The 18,014-nt window shown below is 36.2% G+C and overlaps 1 protein-coding gene and 1 pseudogene across 1 annotated transcript; both read right to left on the bottom strand.

Annotated features, from left to right (window-relative positions):
• Nucleotides 1–1,855: 1,855 nt before the first annotated feature.
• Nucleotides 1,856–4,221, bottom strand: LOC113699028 (trimethyltridecatetraene synthase-like). Its single transcript, XM_027219066.2, has 2 exons — nt 3,250–4,221; nt 1,856–2,557 (listed from the first exon to the last, which is right to left on the bottom strand). The coding sequence occupies exons 1-2, from the start codon at nt 4,153–4,155 to the stop codon at nt 1,928–1,930; spliced, it is 1,536 nt and encodes a 511-aa protein (XP_027074867.2). The 5' UTR covers nt 4,156–4,221; the 3' UTR covers nt 1,856–1,927.
• A 7,441-nt stretch (nt 4,222–11,662) lies between these two features.
• Nucleotides 11,663–14,383, bottom strand: LOC113699029 (trimethyltridecatetraene synthase-like; annotated as a pseudogene).
• Between the last annotated feature and the right edge of the window lie 3,631 nt (nt 14,384–18,014).

Below are 18,014 nucleotides of genomic sequence, written 5' to 3'. Positions count from 1 at the left end.
TCATTAGATAGAGAATATTAGATTGTTTAATTAGATAAGAATTTTTGCAGGAAAGCAGCCAGTTAAGCCAAGACAAATAAATAAAAATTATAAAACAAAATAAAATGAAATTGAGTTCACTTAAGTGGTTGATCTGGGATTCTGGGGCCTCTTCAATTAAAGTTTCGTCTAGTTATACCAACAATTTGTATTATTTTGGTTCCTTACATCAATTCTTGGTCGCTAGTTCTTTGGACTGTTTTGGTGCTCAAGCAGAAAATACTTGCAGGAAAGCAGCCGGTTGAACCAACTGTTTTGTTCAATTGAAGTTTCTTCTAGTTATATCCAGTTGTGTAATTCTTACGACGTTAGGTGTAAAATAGTACAATCTTAGTGTAATTCTTATGTTGTTAAGTAATTCGTTTCTCTGTTTTGAAGGAAATCACGCCTATCTGTTGTTTCTATTGCATGTTTTTCATTCACGTCTTTACCGCTATTTGTGCAGCTTTGTGTGAATCAATGAAATTATCTTCTTTATAAAAACAATTAAAGAAAATATGAAGGAGGAATTAATTTGAACTAATTGACAATAAATCTTTTTCAATAGATGACTCCTCAGTTATTCTCAAAAACGTCCATACTCTAACTATCACTATTTGAACATGATACAACTTCTTTAACAATTGCTAGCATTTCTGTTTTGTAATTTGAACTACGTCCTTTAGAACCCAATAGGAAATTGCAATGCAATTAACCACATGTTGCGGTATGAACCCAATAGGAAAAGAATTCAATTTGAAAACACACGCATGACAATATATGTCCATGTACGTAAACCAAAGATCAAAACAAATTGGATAAATTACTAATAACCCCCTGCAGTTTCATCTATTGTCATAGATCCCCTTAATGTTTTAAAATAATCACTTCACCTCCCATGGTTTCATATAAACTAGAAATTTAACAAAAAATAGTTTATATGATGCCATTAGTTGAAATAACAGTAATACCCTTGTGTAAATGTTAAATCAAACAACAATTTGGCCATCTTGTACAACATCATAGGGGAATCATATGGATAAATGCAAAGATCATAGGGATAAAGTGGACATTTCTGCAAACTATAAGGGATTAAATCGATATTATGATTTAATTACACCCACTTTTAGAGCACGTGTGGTCTAATCATCATAGCTGATTATGCAATCCGTCTATTTTTCACCTTACATAAAATCATGGGGGTTATGCGGCTATTTTGAAACCTTAGAGGCGTCATTTGGCATTATACAAAAGTATAGGAGATTATATATAATTTTCCCAAATAAATTTAGTAAGCACATCTAATAAGATTCTTTGAAGTCTCAAAATTAAGCATAATTAAACATTTTATCTGGAAATGTCTCCTAAGAATCTTATCCGTGAATGAAGTAATTAGGTAGAGCCGTAGAGAACAGGGAAAGAGGATGATAGGTATAGATGTCGTGTGGACCAAACAGAAACGCTAACAGAAGAGCATATGCCCTTTTCTGTGAAATTGCACAAGTATGGAAAGTCGCACCAATCCACTGGGATGGCTTAGAGGTGCACAGGAAGTAGGAACAACTTCTGGCCTTGGCGAGGGGAATTGATGGAAAAATGCTAAGAGGAAAGATGGCCGAGAGCACATTGCTTTGACTGTGAACCTGCTATTGCAAATTTAAATTAGCGTCAGAATGTTATGGGGAGTGCATGTTCACAGTTTCACACAATTGCGAACAAATTTGGACATCAATAGGCATGACAGTCTCAGTGATTACGCCTATGCCATGCACCTACTACAAGCTACAAGGGTTTGTAGCTTTGTGGCAATTGGCAAACACATGTAAGCGCAGCTACAAATTCTAAATTTTCAGGGCTGATTTATTTGAACAAAAGTTGATACTGGGAGATCAAACAGATACGTAGTGAATCATAGTGAATAAAGATTACAAGGAAGCCGAGGCTCAACAATGGCAACAAGTGGGATTTTTCTTGGTGTAGTAAGCCCAAATATTTCTTCCATGTCCAGGTCCTCAGGTTTCATGTCATTTGGCAACTTCCATCTGTATCCATGTAAAAGATTGGCCAAACTAGATTGGATAACCTTGAGGCCTAAACTATACCCTGGGCACATTCTTCTTCCAGCACCAAATGGCAGGAACTTACAGTCTTGCCCTTTGAAGTCAATGTCCTTTCCCATGAATCTGTCGGGCCAAAATACCTCTGGCTTCTCCCACAATTCGGGGTCCCTCACAATTGACCAAACGTTGACGATGACTCGAGTCCCCTTTTGAATATCGTACCCTGCAACTTTGCAATCTTCGCGAGCACATCTTGGCACTAGCAATGGGACCACGGGATGCATACGCATTGTTTCTTTAACAATAGCCTCTATGTAAGGAAGATTTGGCATGTCCTTCTCGTTCACCCATCGATTCTGACCGATAACACGGTCGAGTTCTTCGGCTGCCTTGTTCAATATTTCTGGGTTTTTCAGTAGCTCCGAAATGGCCCATTCTACTGTTGTCGCTGAGGTCTCGGTTCCACCAGCAAGCAGGTCCTAGAGTTCAATCATTACGCAAAGTGCAGCAAGAAACTTAGTCCAATCATTGAAGTTCTTAAACTTATTTATGTTTCAATGTTCCGAATGTGATATCTGAATGAAAACGTAATTAAAAAAATTAGTTAAAAACCGTGTTTAGAGAATAACCTAAAAAAAATTGCAAAAAAAGTGGTTATTTCTTGCAGAAACAGGGCACAAAATAAATTTCCTATAATAGGCTTGGAATTTCTTAAGAATTATTATTTGTGCTCCCCACCGGAACATGAAATAAATCTTACTATCATGGATATATTAATTTGGCAAAGAATAAACAAATGAATAGAACCAATGTACTTATCAGCAAAACTCAAGTTCTAATCAACTTCTTGTGTTGCAAATTGACTTGGCCCACAAACGTTTTTAAGTTGCAAATTGACTGTACTTGGCCAACAATATTCTTACTTACTTGAGTACCTTTATCAAAAGCAATTTCTTTTAGAAGGATTAAAAAGAATTTTCTTGTTAATTCTGCCTCCACTGAAAATTTTTCCTCAAACTCCAAAGATCCTGACTACTTTCTCTCAAGTTTTCAGTAGCAAAGAAAAATTTGGGGAGTATTCAAGTTCAAAAGATCACTGAATATTTCTCTCAAGTTTTCAGTCGTTTAAAACTTGACAGCATGCGGTATGCTGTTTGTAAGTAATATATACCAGAATCAATGCCTTGACTCCATGCCTCTCTAGCTTCACCTCCAAAGTGGGATCATCTGCAAGGCCCAGAAGGACGTCCACCATGTCCTTGCTGACACAATCAGTTTCGTCCTTCCTCTGGGCATTATGTTCATCGAGAATATGCTCCAGAAACCTATCAAATTTCTTGCTCAAGATTTTCATCCTCTTGATATACCCCTGCAAATCCAAGAAATCGATCCAAGGTATGAAATCACCAATGTTAAACACACCAGTCAGCAAAAACACCTCGTCCAGCATTTGCCTGAACTCTTCGGGCGTGACAATTGAGTTCTCAGACTCAACAATGTATCTTTTCCCCAGGACCATCCTACTAATCACGTTCAAATTCCCTGTTGAAAGATAATCTCTCAACACGATAGGCTTGCCCAATGACTTGAACAGCTGCAGCAGAAGCGAATTCATTTCTTCCACCCGAATATGTTCATATGATTCTAGTCTTTTTGCACTGAATAATTCCGTAAGGAAAATCTTACGTGCCTGGCGCAAGTATGGTCCGTAAGGGGACCAAGTCACGTTGGTGCAATCATAAGCGGTATATTTTCCGGCTGCAGTTTTAGGCCTCCCTGCAAATGTGAGGTCCATGGTTTTGAGGAAAACTTTGGCCATCTCCACAGAGGAGGCAGCGACAACTGGGAAGGAGCCGAATTGAAGGTGCATTAGGGGGCCATATGTGAGGGAGAGTTGATGGAGTGAACGATGAGGAAGGGTGCCAATGAGGTTTAAGTTTCCAATTATAGGCCATTGCCTTGGACCTGGTGGGAGGTTGAGTTTTTTCTGATGGAAATGCTTCGAGAGGTGTGCAATAACCACCGTTGCAACCCACACAAGTGCATATACAGCCCAGGTAGGAGAAAAGCTTTCCATTTTGTGGGAGCAGTGGGGGTGGTGGTGGCGGCAGAAGAAAGCAGAATACAGCACAAAGGAGGTGGTTGAGTATGTTTGGAATGTGGAGGGGGCCGGTATTTATAATGAGCAAAGGCGTGGAAGTCACACAATAACCACTAGCAAGAACTCACTATGCAAATTATTGTGATCAGTGTGGCACATGGGTTAAAAGCCTTAAATTGGTTTTGTTGTTGTTGTTTCCATGGAAGAATAGTTAGAATAAATAATTTATCTGTCTTCAAATTTTCTTCAATAGTTATAATGGAGATATTATGATGAATTTGCAGAATTACGATTTCCATATTTTATCTATGAATGAGAGATAATCAGTGAATGTCAGAATGTTTAGATGAGTCCTTTTGATTTGATATACTTATCATTATGTTGCCACAAGATGGCTATGAAATTGGAGAGCAATTCCACCGTCTTCACAAATTGCAGCCAAAAATGTTGTGAAATAAATGCACGTGGGCAAGGTAAATTGGTAACATTACGTTGATTGGGTTAGGTAGGGGCTTATTGATAAGTTGCAATTTTATTATTTATTTTATTATTAATTTTTCTTATTACTTGATCTGATGTGGATTAATTATTAGATTCTACTCACTTTTGGTATTTTACATTTATTTCAGGAAGTAGAATGAAAAATATGATAACAAATGCCAACTTGATAGTCATGAGGGGTCGAGGGGCATTTTTGAAATAACGAGACACAAGCCCTTTTTTGTAATTTGGCCAAAGACAGCAAGCCTGGGGAGTCTTCGTTTTTTTCCACACAGTAGCCGCCGCAAGTAGCATGACTTTAGATAGAAAAAAGTGTGCAGAGGACTAGCACTACTTTTAGCTTAGTTTTTAGTTTTGATTTTTCCTCTTTTCGTCTTATTATGCTGTTGCTTCCATCGGATGTGAAGGCAAAGAAAAGCAATTGGACATTCTTTGTAATCTTGACTTTTCCTTCATTGCCGAAGTGAATTGAATTTTCCCAATTTCGGAGTCGATGGCCGCTACTGCTGCTTCGATTTCCTATGGGTTTTTGGCACCAAATATGAACTAATTTCCTCACTCTAGTTAAGGAACAACGGAGATTTTGATTCGCCTAAAACTTGTGAGATCAATTTAATTTTATCTTTTTCTTTCATTTATTGGTATTCGCCTATTCCTTGATTGCAGTACTTATGATTGTTTAATTAATTGATTGTCTTGGATCCGGGTAATTAGTTAATTTAATAATCTATTGTCAATTGGGGTATTAAATCCGTAATTTTTTAATTGCCTCAAAATAGTGATAACTGGCATGATTAGATTTGTGTCAGGGGAATACACAGGCTAATCTAAAATAACCCTGGTAGTGCGTTATTTGGTTAGAATAGAACTCCTCTGATACGGGAGGCAATTGGGAAATTAAATCTTACGGGCGTACCTAGGATTATTTCCTAATTAGAGTAGTGATTAACGGGCGTACCTTAGTCACCGACACAGTAAGGAAGGGTTGACTGTCATCGCTTGTTTGACAGTTATAACCTATTTATTAGTAAATAATTGGAATTGACTTTGCATCGATGATCAATTAGGTGAACCATTGCTGAAGTTATTTCTTGGCTAGAGTTTAGCTATTGTTAATTTGGTTTTAGTAATTTGTCATTTAATCTTTTGTTGGCTATTTATTTTTATTCAAATCGTTTACTTATCGCCATTGCTATAAAAAAAAAACCCCCCCCCATTGTTAACTTAAACTTTAAGAGAGACAAATATCCTCAATCCCTGTGGATTCGACCCTGCTTATCACTATTTACAGAAATTAACTTTTGTTTGAGCAGGTTTTTATTATTGCACAGGCTTGACAACCTGTCACTTATTAAAGGGGGCTGAGTATCTCAAGTGCAGCGGCAGAACCAAAACCCCATAATTAAGCCAATAGCATAAGTTTTAAGTTTTAATTATTGATTTACAAAAGAAAATTAGTGGTTATAAGGGGCCATACAAAATTGTTAAGATATAAATTCATTAAATTTAAATATTCAATTAGGTTATCAAACAGGATCTGTGTAACTCTTACAACAAACCAAGCAAGAAAGATGTGGGCTTGAAGGAAAAATAATTGGTCCCCAAAAATTGCCATACAATACAACAAATCATTTTTAAAGGTTTTTTAACCAAATAATTAACAATTTGGAAAGGCATAAATCCCTATTAGATTGTTAGTCATAAATATGAAGAAATTGATATTGATGAAAAATAATTACAAATATGAAAGCCAAGTAAAGCAAACTATTGGAAATATGAAAAATAATTTCACAAAACGCAAGTGATCAAGAAAAAGAAAGAAGGAAAATGAAGAGACGGAAAAAAGAATAAACGAAAATAGTAGTTAAGAATATTAAATATCTGCAATAACGTGGAGTGAACATCTGTAACATGGTGCGTGTGTGTGTCAATTAAAATAAAAAATCAAGAACTCAGAATTACTTTCAAACCAATTGAGCACTCTCATAATTTTGTTTGTACCAAGACCATATTGAAATCTATTTGACTGAAGTGAATTCATATTAAATTTGATTAATTAAACTCGGTCGAACATCCGATTATCCAAATGCTTTGCAATAAATTGAAATAAATTGGAATGATGATAATGGGCTGTAGAATTGTTGGGAAGAAAGAATAAGTAATACAAGTAATTAAGAACTGCAAAAGTATGAGTAATGCAAACAAGTTTTAGTAGGATGGCAATGCGGGCACCCGCCCCGCGGGGGGCTCTCGGGGCGGGGGCGGGGGCGGGGGGAATTTTTTCCCCCCGCTTAGAAATGGGGCGGGGGGGCTGATAGGGTGTTAATTGTTGGTTTATTTTATTATTAATCTCCCTTTTTATCCTTGCCAAATATTGCTTAATTGTTAATATTTACTCATATTTGGTATCTGGACTTAATTTCAGGAATGAAGTAGAAAACTATCAAAAGAAGGGACTTTATGGAAAATATGGAGACTTTCAAGGGCTTCAATTCTTGGGCCCTTGAATTGGTGGGGACCACAAGCTAGTGAAAGGCATTTAGTCATTTGGGCTCTTCAAAAGAAGCTACGTAGAGAGACTTGGAGAAAGAAGTACTTTGGAGGCTTTGTCCACATGTGTGGGGACCACCTAGATAGCTTTTAGTCATCTTTCTTTTGTTGCTTTAAAAGGGGACAACGTACAGAAGCAAAAGACATCTAGGGCTTTAGTTTTAGTTTTTTAGTTTTAGTTCTAGTTTCCTTTCTTTGGACTGGCCTCTGACACACGCCAGGTGTTCGACAATATTTCCCAATGGGGAGATTTTCTCATGAGGCGTGGTTAAGCTTTTCTAGTCAAGGGGACAACTGACGATTTGGTTCGACAACTACTGTGAGATCGAATCTGTTTTAATTATTTTCTTCATTTATTGGTATTTGTATGTTCCTTGATTTTAATTGCTATGGCCTTGTGTATGATTGATTAGTGCGCAATAATTAATTATTCATATAGGCTATTTTTGCTAAATAGGGGTAATTGAATCCGTAATTGTTCGTTATCTCTACCTCAGTAGCAACTGGCGTAATTGGGTTTATGTCAGGGGAGCATATGATCTAATTTAAACAAACCCTCGTAGCGTGTTTGTTGGTTAGGATTGGGCCTTTCTAATTATTAATGCAATCTAGAAATTAAATCCTACGGTCGTACCTAGGGTTATTTTTTGGATTAGAGAAATAGCTAACGGTCGTACCTTAGCTATCGATAAATTAAGGAAGGGTTGGTTGTTTATCGCATGCATGACAACTGTAACTAATCTATTACTAAATGTTGGAATTATTTTTGCATCATTGATCAGTGCATGAACCATTTCTGAAGTATACCCTTGGCTAGAGTTTCTCTTAGTTATTTCTTTTACTTAATTATTTTCTGAAGTTAAATTATTTAGTCAGTATTTGATCCAAAAACCCCCCACACTTTGGACTTTAGAAGAAACGAATTATCCCCACTCCCTGTGGATTCGACCCTACTCACCGCTATATACAAAATCTGTATTTTTCTCGAGTAGGTATTTATTATTGTACAGGTTCGGCACCTGTCAGGGGCAGGGGTATACTCCCCCGCCCCATCCCCCGCCCCGCCACCCGCAAAACAAAAATATATATATAATTATATATAATATGTAAGTTAATTAGTTATAAACTTATGATAATGATATTATTAGTTAGATGTATTATATAATGTATATTAGTTTATATAATATAATTGATATTATCAATTATATGAATAATTATACATGTCTACTAATAGAATTTATTAATTAGTTATACTAAATTTACTAATACATTTATACTAAATTTCTAATTACACTTAATAGAATAACACTTTTTTCTAAAAAAAAAGCACAAACACAATAATGAATTAGTGATTGCATTTGTACTAAAAGTGAAAACTTGACTATTTTAGTTACATTTATTTCATCATATTGGATTGTATTCAAATAACTTCTGTTTGATTGTTTTTATGAGTTTCAATTGTAAAATTACAATGAATAATAATTTAGTGATGTGTTGATATTTTAGTACTTGATTATTTATTAAAATTTAATTATAGTGGTGTGGTTGGTAACAATGAAGCACGTTATTTGGTGAGAGGGAGAAGCCATTATAGGAGGAAAAGAAGAGAAGAGTAAGAAAGAGGGAAAGAGAGAAGGACTGAGAGAGGAAGAGATGAACATTAGGAAATGGATGGAGGTTGTTTTTTGAGATGAATAAATGACAAGTAAAATAATAAGAAGTATTTTACGGATTTAAATGTCCCTTTATGAATTAACTATTAAGTGAAGGATATTTTAGTCATTTGATTAGACCAAGGGAGGTCAATGTATTTATTGAAACCTCAGGAGAGTTGAGTGAAATTGTTAAAAACCTCAAGGGAGGTTTCTAAAATTATCCCCAGTTTATAAATGATGGCACGTTTAAAATGAAGACAAGTAGTAGTTGAAAATTTTGGGGAAAAAAGGGGATTTCAAAAGTTTGGGCACATAAAAATAAACATAAAATTTTTTTGTTGTCTACTATACAAAAAAAATTATCATCTAGTTGTTATTGTTGCAAAATACTATATAATTTCAATAAAATTCACACAACTACCATACTGGTTATTAACATTTGTCAACAAAATTTTTGCCTTAATCGTAGTAATTGCCTCCTAATCTTGGGTCCTAAATCCACCACTGATTACGCCATGACAATAGGAAAATATTTGGGTTTTGTTTCTGGTGCACTTTTTATTTTATTTTGTTGTTCGTTTATCTTTTTCATATTACCTTGTACGTATCACATCAGTCGATTTGTGATAAACCAGCCTAATTCTGCCGACACTTGTTTGTCTCTTTCATATTACCTTGTATCTATCGCATCAGTCGCCTTGTTGTTAGCCTGCCTAATTCTGCCGACACCTTGGCTTTTGATCCCCTTAGCTTGGTAGCTTCACTTCTCAGTCTCGAGTTTTAAATAATGAACGCATGTCAGAATTGAGAGAATTATGAATCTGGAGACCAATCGATTCGACCAAAATGAACCCATTAATGAAAACGTATCGAAATTGAAAATGCATTTTGGAAGTGATGGAAACATTTTCCTTCAATCACTATCATGAAAACCCAATTAAGAGATTGGATCAACGGCCTTAGGATGAAAATATGTCCTACAAGAAAACTCGGAATGGAATAAATTCCTCTCAGTATTGGAACATCTGTTTTGAAGATAATAAGCTGCTTTGCTCAGGCTTCGAGGGAACACCAAATTAAGCCAAAAAATTGATCGTCTTTGGTGATTGAAATAGCTGATCTGATAAACTTCGATAGATATTAGTAGCAAAACCTCAAAATTTCGCAATTATATCAGAAAATGATAAAAGTGCGAAACAGTTTTGATATAAACTGGGAATGAAGTAATTTTCTATAAACCATAGAGAACTTGCTAAGATGTTTCCCCTCCATCATTTTTATCATCAGTACAATTTTTATTATATATCATTCTGCTTGCACCTTATACCAACAATTTGTATTGTTTTGGTTCCTTACATCAATTCTTGCTCGCTAGTTCTTTGGACTGTTTTGGTGCTCAAGCAGAAAATACTTGCAGGAAAGAAGCAAAATGAAACAAAATAAAATTGAATAAAATGAAATTGAGTTCACTTAAGTGGTTGATCTGGGGCCTCTTCAATTGAAGTCTCTTCTAGTTGTATGCAGTTGTGTAATTCTTGCAACGTTAGGTATAAAACAGTACAATCTTAGTGTAATTCTTATGTTGTTAAGTAATCATGTCTATCTGTTGTTTCTATTACATGTTTTTCATGTCTTTACCGCCATTTGTACAGCTTTGTGTGAATGAATGAAAGAAGGTATGAAGGAGGAATTAAATTGATCTAATTAACAATATATCTTTGTCAATAGAGATGCCTCCTCAGTTATTCTCAAAAACGTCCATACGCTAACTATCATTATTTTAACATGATACTTCCTTTCCATCTTTGCAATGCAATTAACCTACGAAATTATTAAATTCAATAACTTTCAACCACGTGTGAAGTGGTTGATGCAATTAACCTAGGAAATTAGGTTTGTTCTCTTCTTGTGGGCCACATTGATGGAGCTTTTTAGCAGTTTCCCATGTGTGAAGTAATTTGCTCCAGAAAGTCTCTCCTTTTTTTGTAATTTTCTGCTCCATTCCCTGAAATTAGGTCCAGATACCAAATATAAGTAGATATTAACAATAAAAACAATATTTGGCAGGGACAAGGGGAAAATTAATAGTAAAATAACCGACAATTAACACCCTATCACGGGGGTTATGCGGCTATTTTGAAACCTTAGAGGCGTCATTTGACATTATACAAAACTATAGGGGATTATATGTAATTTGCCCAAATAAATTTAATAAGCATGTCTAATAAGATTCTTTGAAGTCTCAAACTTAAGCATAATTAAACATTTTATCTGGAAATGTCTCCTAAGAATATTATCCGGGAATGAAGTAATTAGGCAGATAACAGGGAAAGAGGATCATAAGTATAGATGCCGTGAGGACCAAACAGAAACGCTTGAGCATATGCCCTTTTTCTCTGACATTGCACAAGTATGGAAAGTAGCACCAATCCAGTGGGATGGCTTAGAGGTGCACAGGAAGTAGGAACAACTTCTGGCCTTGGCGAGGGGAATGATGGAAGATGCAAAGAGGAAAGATGGCAGAGAGCACATTGCTTTGACCGTAAGCCTGCTATTGCAGATTTAAATGAGCGTCAGAATGTTATAGATTGTATTTGGAACATCAGGGGTGTGCATATTCACAGTTTCACACAATTGCGCACAAATTTGGACTTCAATAGCTATAAAAATCTCAGTGATTTCGCTTATGCCATGCACCTACTGCAAGGGTTTGTAGCGTTGCGGCAATTGGCAAACACATATAAGTGCAGCTACAAATTCTAAACTTGCAGGGCTGATTTATTTGAACACAAGTTGATAATGATGATACTGGGAGATCAAACATATACGTAGTGAATCATAGTGAATAAAGATTACAAGGAAGCCGAGGCTCAACAATGGCAACAAGTGGGATTTTTCTTGGTGTAGTAATGCCGAATATTTCTTCCATGTCCAGGTCCTCAGGTTTCATGTCATTTGGCAACTTCCATCTGTATCCATGTAAAAGATTGGCCAAACTAGATTGGACAACCTTGAGGCCTAAACTGTACGCTGGGCACATTCTTCTTCCAGCACCAAATGGTAGGAACTTACAGTCTTGCCCTTTGAAGTCAATGTCCTTTCCCATGAATCTGTCGGGCCAAAATTCCTCTGGCTTCTCCCACAATTCGGGGTCCCTCCCAATTGACCAAACATTGACGGCGACTCGGGTTCCCTTTTGAATATCGTACCCTGCAACTTTGCAATCTTCGCGAGCACATCTTGGCGCTAGCAATGCGACGGGGTGCATACGCATTGTTTCTTTAACAATAGCCTCTATGTAAGGAAGATTTGGCATGTCCTTCTCTTTCACCCACCGATTCTGACCAATAACACGGTCGAGTTCTTCGCCTGCCTTGTCGAATATTTCTGGGCTTTTCAGTAGCTCCGAAATGGCCCATTCTATTGTAATCGCCGAGGTCTCGGTTCCAGCAACAAGTAGGTCCTACAGTTCAATCATTACGCAAAGTGCAGCCAGAAACTTAGTCCAATTATTTAAGTTCTTAAACTTATTATGTCTCAATGTTGTGGATGTGATATCTGGATGACAACGTAATAAAAAAAAATAAAAATTAGTTAAAAAGCGTGTTTAGAGAATAACCTAAAAAAATTGCAAAAAAAGTGGCTATTTCTCGCAGAAGCATGGCACCAAAAAAATTGTTTACAATAGGCTTGGAATTTCTTAAGAATTATTATTTGTGCTTCCCTCTGGAATGTGAAATAAATCTCACTATCATGGATATTATAATAATTTGGCAAAAACTAAACAAATGAATAGAACCAACTTATCGGCAAAACTCAAGTTCTAATCAACTTCTTGACATGCAAACTGACTTTACCCACAAACTTTTTAAGTTGCAAATTGACTGTACATGGTCAACAATGTCTTTCTTGTTTGAGTACCTTTATCAAAAGCAACTTCTTTCAGAAGGATTAAAAAGAATTTTCTTGTGAATTCTAACTCCACTGAAAAATTTTCATCAAACTCCAAAGATCCTGACTACTTTCTCTCAAGTTTCCAGTCATGGTTCGAAGTCTCGGTCGAGTCGTCACCGTCTCGCCCCCTACCGATACGATACCGTGACGAAACGATACCGAGATACTTGACTCGCCGAGAAATCGGCCGAGACGTCACCACGACAGATTGACTCGGCCGAGTCACTCCGAGTTATCCCGAGTCAAGACAAGAAATCGGCCGAATTACACTGCGACAGATTGACTCGGTTATTTCTTTTGCTATTTTTTATTATTTTTGTTTAGCATACTTTTTTATATTATTAACAATTTTTAGAATATTAAATACTTTAAAATTTGCGTCTCACCGAGACCGCGACCGATATGCCGAAACCGATGTGAAACGTTTCGGGCCGCGACCGCGACCGCAACCGCGACTTTGAACCATGTTTCCAGTAGCAAAGAAAATTTTGGGGAGTATTGAAGTTCAAAAGATCACTGACTATATTTTGTCAAGTTTTCAGTCGTTAAAACTTGACAGCATGCGTTGTGCAGTTTGTAAGTAACATATACCAGAGTCAATGCCTTGACTCCATGCCTCTCCAGCTTCACGTCCAAAGTGGGATCATCTGCAAGGCCCAGAAGGACGTCCACCAAGTCCTTGCTGACGCAATTAGTTTCGTCCTTCCTTTGGGCATTATGCTCGTCGAGAACATGCTCCAGAAACCTATCAAATTTCTTGCTCAAGATTTTCATCCTCTTGATATACCCTTGCAAATCCAAGAAATCGATCCAAGGTATGAAATCACCAATGTTAAACACACCAGTCAGCAAAAAGAGCTCGTCCATCATTTGCCTGAACTCTTCGGGCGTGACAATTGAGTTCTCAGACTCATCAATGTATGTTTTCCCAGGACCATCCTGCTAATCACGTTCAAACTCCCTGTCGAAAGATAATCTTTCAAAACGACAGGCTTGCCCGATGATTTGAATAGCTGCAGCAGAAGTGCATTCATTTCTTCCACCCGAATATGTTCGTATGATTCGAGTCTTTTTGCACTAAATAATTCCGTTAGGAAAATCTTACGTGCCTGGCAGCAGTATGGTCCGTAAGGGGACCAAAGCGGGTCGGAGTAATTATAAGTGGTATATTTTCCAGCTGCAGTTTTAGGCCTCCCTGCAAATGTGAGGTCCATGGTTTTGAGGAAAACTTTGGCCATCTCCACAGAGGAGCCAACGACAACAGGGAAGGAGCCGAACTGAAGGTGCATTAGGGGGCCATATGTTAGGGAGAGTTGATGGAGTGAGCGATGAGGAAGGGTGCCAATGAGGTTTAAGTTTCCAATTATTGGCCATTGCCTTGGACCTGGTGGGAGGTTGAGTTTTTTCCGATGGAAATGCTTTGAGAGGTGGGCGATAATAACCACCGTTGCAACCCACACGAGTGCACACGCAGCCCAGTTGGGAGAAAAGCTTTCCATTTTGTGGGAGCAGTGGGGGTGGTGGAGGTGGCAGAAGATGGCAGATTGTAGCACAAGGAGGAAGATGGTTGAGTGTGTTCGAAATGTGGAGGGGGCCGGTATTTATAATGAGCAAAGGCGTGGAAGTCACTCAATAACTACTAGCAAGAACTCACTGTGCAAATTATTGTGATCATTGGCATCTTGGTTATTTAGCTGGTCCATTCTACTTTTCAAATACGTTAGCTGTTTTAAGGGGCAATGTTAGAGCAAAAGAAAATTTTTACAAAATTTGTCAGTGCAAATGTGAGCTAAATTGAAAAATTACGAAATTTTGTAAGCCTCTGATTATTGATCTCTAACATGGCTCCGCCCTTGACTTAACATGGCTCTGTCAGTACTGAATGGTCCAACCGTCCAAGTGGTGTCATGGCCACTGAATTGACACTTGCACAACCTCCTTTCTTTGCAAATCTGCGCAAGTTTACAGTTCAAAGCAATGCGTTTTCTTCCATCAACTCCCCTCATCAATGGCAGAGGTTGCTTCTATTTCCTAGGCCATCCCACTGGGTTGGTGCTACTTACCATATTTGTTGTGCAATTTCACAGAAAAAGAGCATATGCTCAAGTCTTTCCGTTTCCCAGTTCCCTGCCTAATTATTTCATTCACGTATAAGATTATTAGGAGACATTTCCAGATAAAATGTTTAACTTATGCTTAATTTTAAGACTCCAGGGAATATTATTAAATGTGCTTACTGAGTTGATATAATTTTGGTCTTTGGTTTATGTACATGGACCTATATATATTGTCTTACGTGTGTTTTCAAATTGAATTCTTTTCTTATTAGGTTTATTAGGGGTGGGTGAAAAAACCTGCCTACTCGAAAATCTGATAAGCCCGATCCGATCCGATTTTTCTTAGCAAGGTAGATGAGGGTCGGGTACCCATAAAAAATGGATACGGATACGGATCAGAAAAATAAAAACCAACATATATCCGACCCGCAGGGTATATTATATAAATATTAAAAAATTAGAGATCATTTTATAATTTTATAATTTTTAATCCACTGATTTAAGTGTATCAAAGATGGAAAGGAAGTAGTTCAAATTAGAAAAAGAATTGCTAGTAATTGTTAAAGAAGTAGTATTATGTTAAAATAAAGATATATAGTTAGAGTATGGAAGTTTTTGAGAATATCTGAGGAGGCATCTAGTGATAAAGACATATTGTCAATTTGAATTCTTTTTCTTATTAGGTTTATATCATGTCAAACAAACATCTCTCACCATAACATATAGTTGATATAAATGAACTAAAACAATAAATTTAATGAATGTATAAAACATACTTTGAAAGATATTAAGAATAATTAACTCATATGCTATTTAATGATTACTTTCCAATAATCCTTGACATGTCAAGAATTATGGTAATATTTCATACTATTTTGGAGGAGTGTAAAGAAAAGATTGTAATAAGTAAAGTTTCTTTAACAGAAAACGGACAAACGAATATCCATCGACACATCATGTGAACTAAAAATTCAATTTGAACTTTGTATCTAGAAGATATCTTTTCCTTTCTTGCAAGTTAGATAATGGATGGAATTGATTACAACTTTACCAATTTATAATTGATTAATCATAAAGAAAAAATATACATAGCTTTTTTTTCCTTTTTTACGAAATAATGATTAGACATCCTTTTTTGTATCTAGATGGAGTATAAAAACTGAAAAAGAGAAAAATGAATATAGAATGTGTACATGCAGTTACGCTTTAAAATATTTTAAAAGAATTAATGGTTGTAAAAGCTTTCATTTACTCACATAACTGAAATTTGGAAAAAGAAAACTAATTGAAGAGGGAATATTTTATTTAGTTAAAAAAAAACCTTTAAAAAGATTTGTTGTTGTATGGCAATTTTTGGGGACCATCTAATTTTGCTTCAGGACCTACAGCTTCCTTAGCCTTCCAGCCGCAAATCTGACATGTGATTTCCTTCGTCCGACACAGCCTGCCAATGGTCCAATACTAATAAGTCGGAAATGTGAATGATCCGTGTAAGACGGCTGTCACGGCTCCTGATTCTCGCATGAGTTGCACATTGTAAAATGTCCATTTTAAGAGAATACTTTCTTTCGCAATAATATAACGCTGCATGACAAAGATCTTGAAAATGACTACAGAGAAAGATGGAAACCATAGTACTCAACTTGTTCATCAATTTTTTGGCCTATGGATTTATCATTGTTCGGCCAAATATCATCGTATACCAAATAACGATCTATGAAAGTACTTTTACTGTATGTACGTTCAATAAATAACTATTAATTTTTCAATATGTTATTAAACTTTTTACAGTATTGCATTTTATATAAATTCTAAAATGTCCATTGCATACTATCTTGACATTTAATTAACTGTCCTGCTTTTCCTGTTTAATTATTTTAAAGTTTAATAACGTTACATATTTTCAAAATACAAAAGTACACATTGTTTGATGAAATTCTACAATTGGATAAAAAGGATCCATTAATTTATTAAACGTAGAGGTACAAGTCAATTTATGACCACTTTAACTGGTTTAATCATTTAGTACAAGTATCAAGTATCATCGTATACCAAATAACGACTTGTAAGAGTACTTTCACTATGTGTGCATTCTATAAAAAACTATTAATTTTTTAATATATTATTAATTTTTTTACACTATTGCATTCTATACAAATTCTAAAATACAAAAACTGTGATTCATGTTGTCACACCCCGAGCCCGTACGTGCCCGTCACGTGACACCCGCCGTACTCCCAAGTCCCACTCAGGAATACAAGGCTACATTAGCTGATATAACTTTGACAGTGCTAAATAATTCAACTAAATAAGGTGCGGTACGAATTACATATAAAAGGAAGTGTGCGAATAATCATATATTTATTCTCTAATTAAAACAGCGGAAACAAAGGTAAATAAGACCAACAACTGGACGTAGCCAGCCTGCCAACTTCTATCCATCTAAAACTAATAAATGTCATCCCAGGGTCTTCTACGTAAACCAATTCATACTCTTCAGAATCTGCAAAAATGGTAAGAAGTGGGTTGAGCGATACATCGCTCAGTAGGTAATATTTATCCCTCTGTTGGACCATGCACTCTTAATTTTATAGATACATATATAAATATAAGTACAACTCAAATCGTTTGCATATCATTCACATCCGTAATTTTGAAAGTAACGTCATTTATAAAGCAATCAGCAGTAAAAAAAAATGTCACAAATCTCTTCATATCCATCCATAAATCAACTCATATCAGTTCATAAGTCTCATTTCAAATCAGTTCATAAATCATTCCATCAGATCAGCTCATAACAAGTACATGCAATGACCGGCTACTGAGTACTCAGCCTAGAAATTAGACCCTTTCTAGGTGGGCGACCAATAGATTTCATGACTATTGATTGATCTCATTTCATTCTTGGGTCAATCGACTGGACTTTATACCAGGCTACCATGACTTTGTCCACGGTCAATCGGCTGGCCTTTATACCAGGCTACCATGGCGGTTAGATAGGACTATAGCCCCTACCGTCTATTCTATGACTGCTCTGAACTTTACTTGTCAAAACTCATTTCATACATCATATACATAAATCTTTTCTTCCATAAAAGATTCAGCCCATTTTGTATAT

Source organism: Coffea arabica, chromosome 7c (assembly GCF_036785885.1).
Source record: "Coffea arabica cultivar ET-39 chromosome 7c, Coffea Arabica ET-39 HiFi, whole genome shotgun sequence".
Classification (NCBI taxonomy): Eukaryota; Viridiplantae; Streptophyta; class Magnoliopsida; order Gentianales; family Rubiaceae; genus Coffea; species Coffea arabica.
Note: the sequence above shows the minus strand (reverse complement) of the source record. Positions and strands in the feature narration are given on the sequence as shown.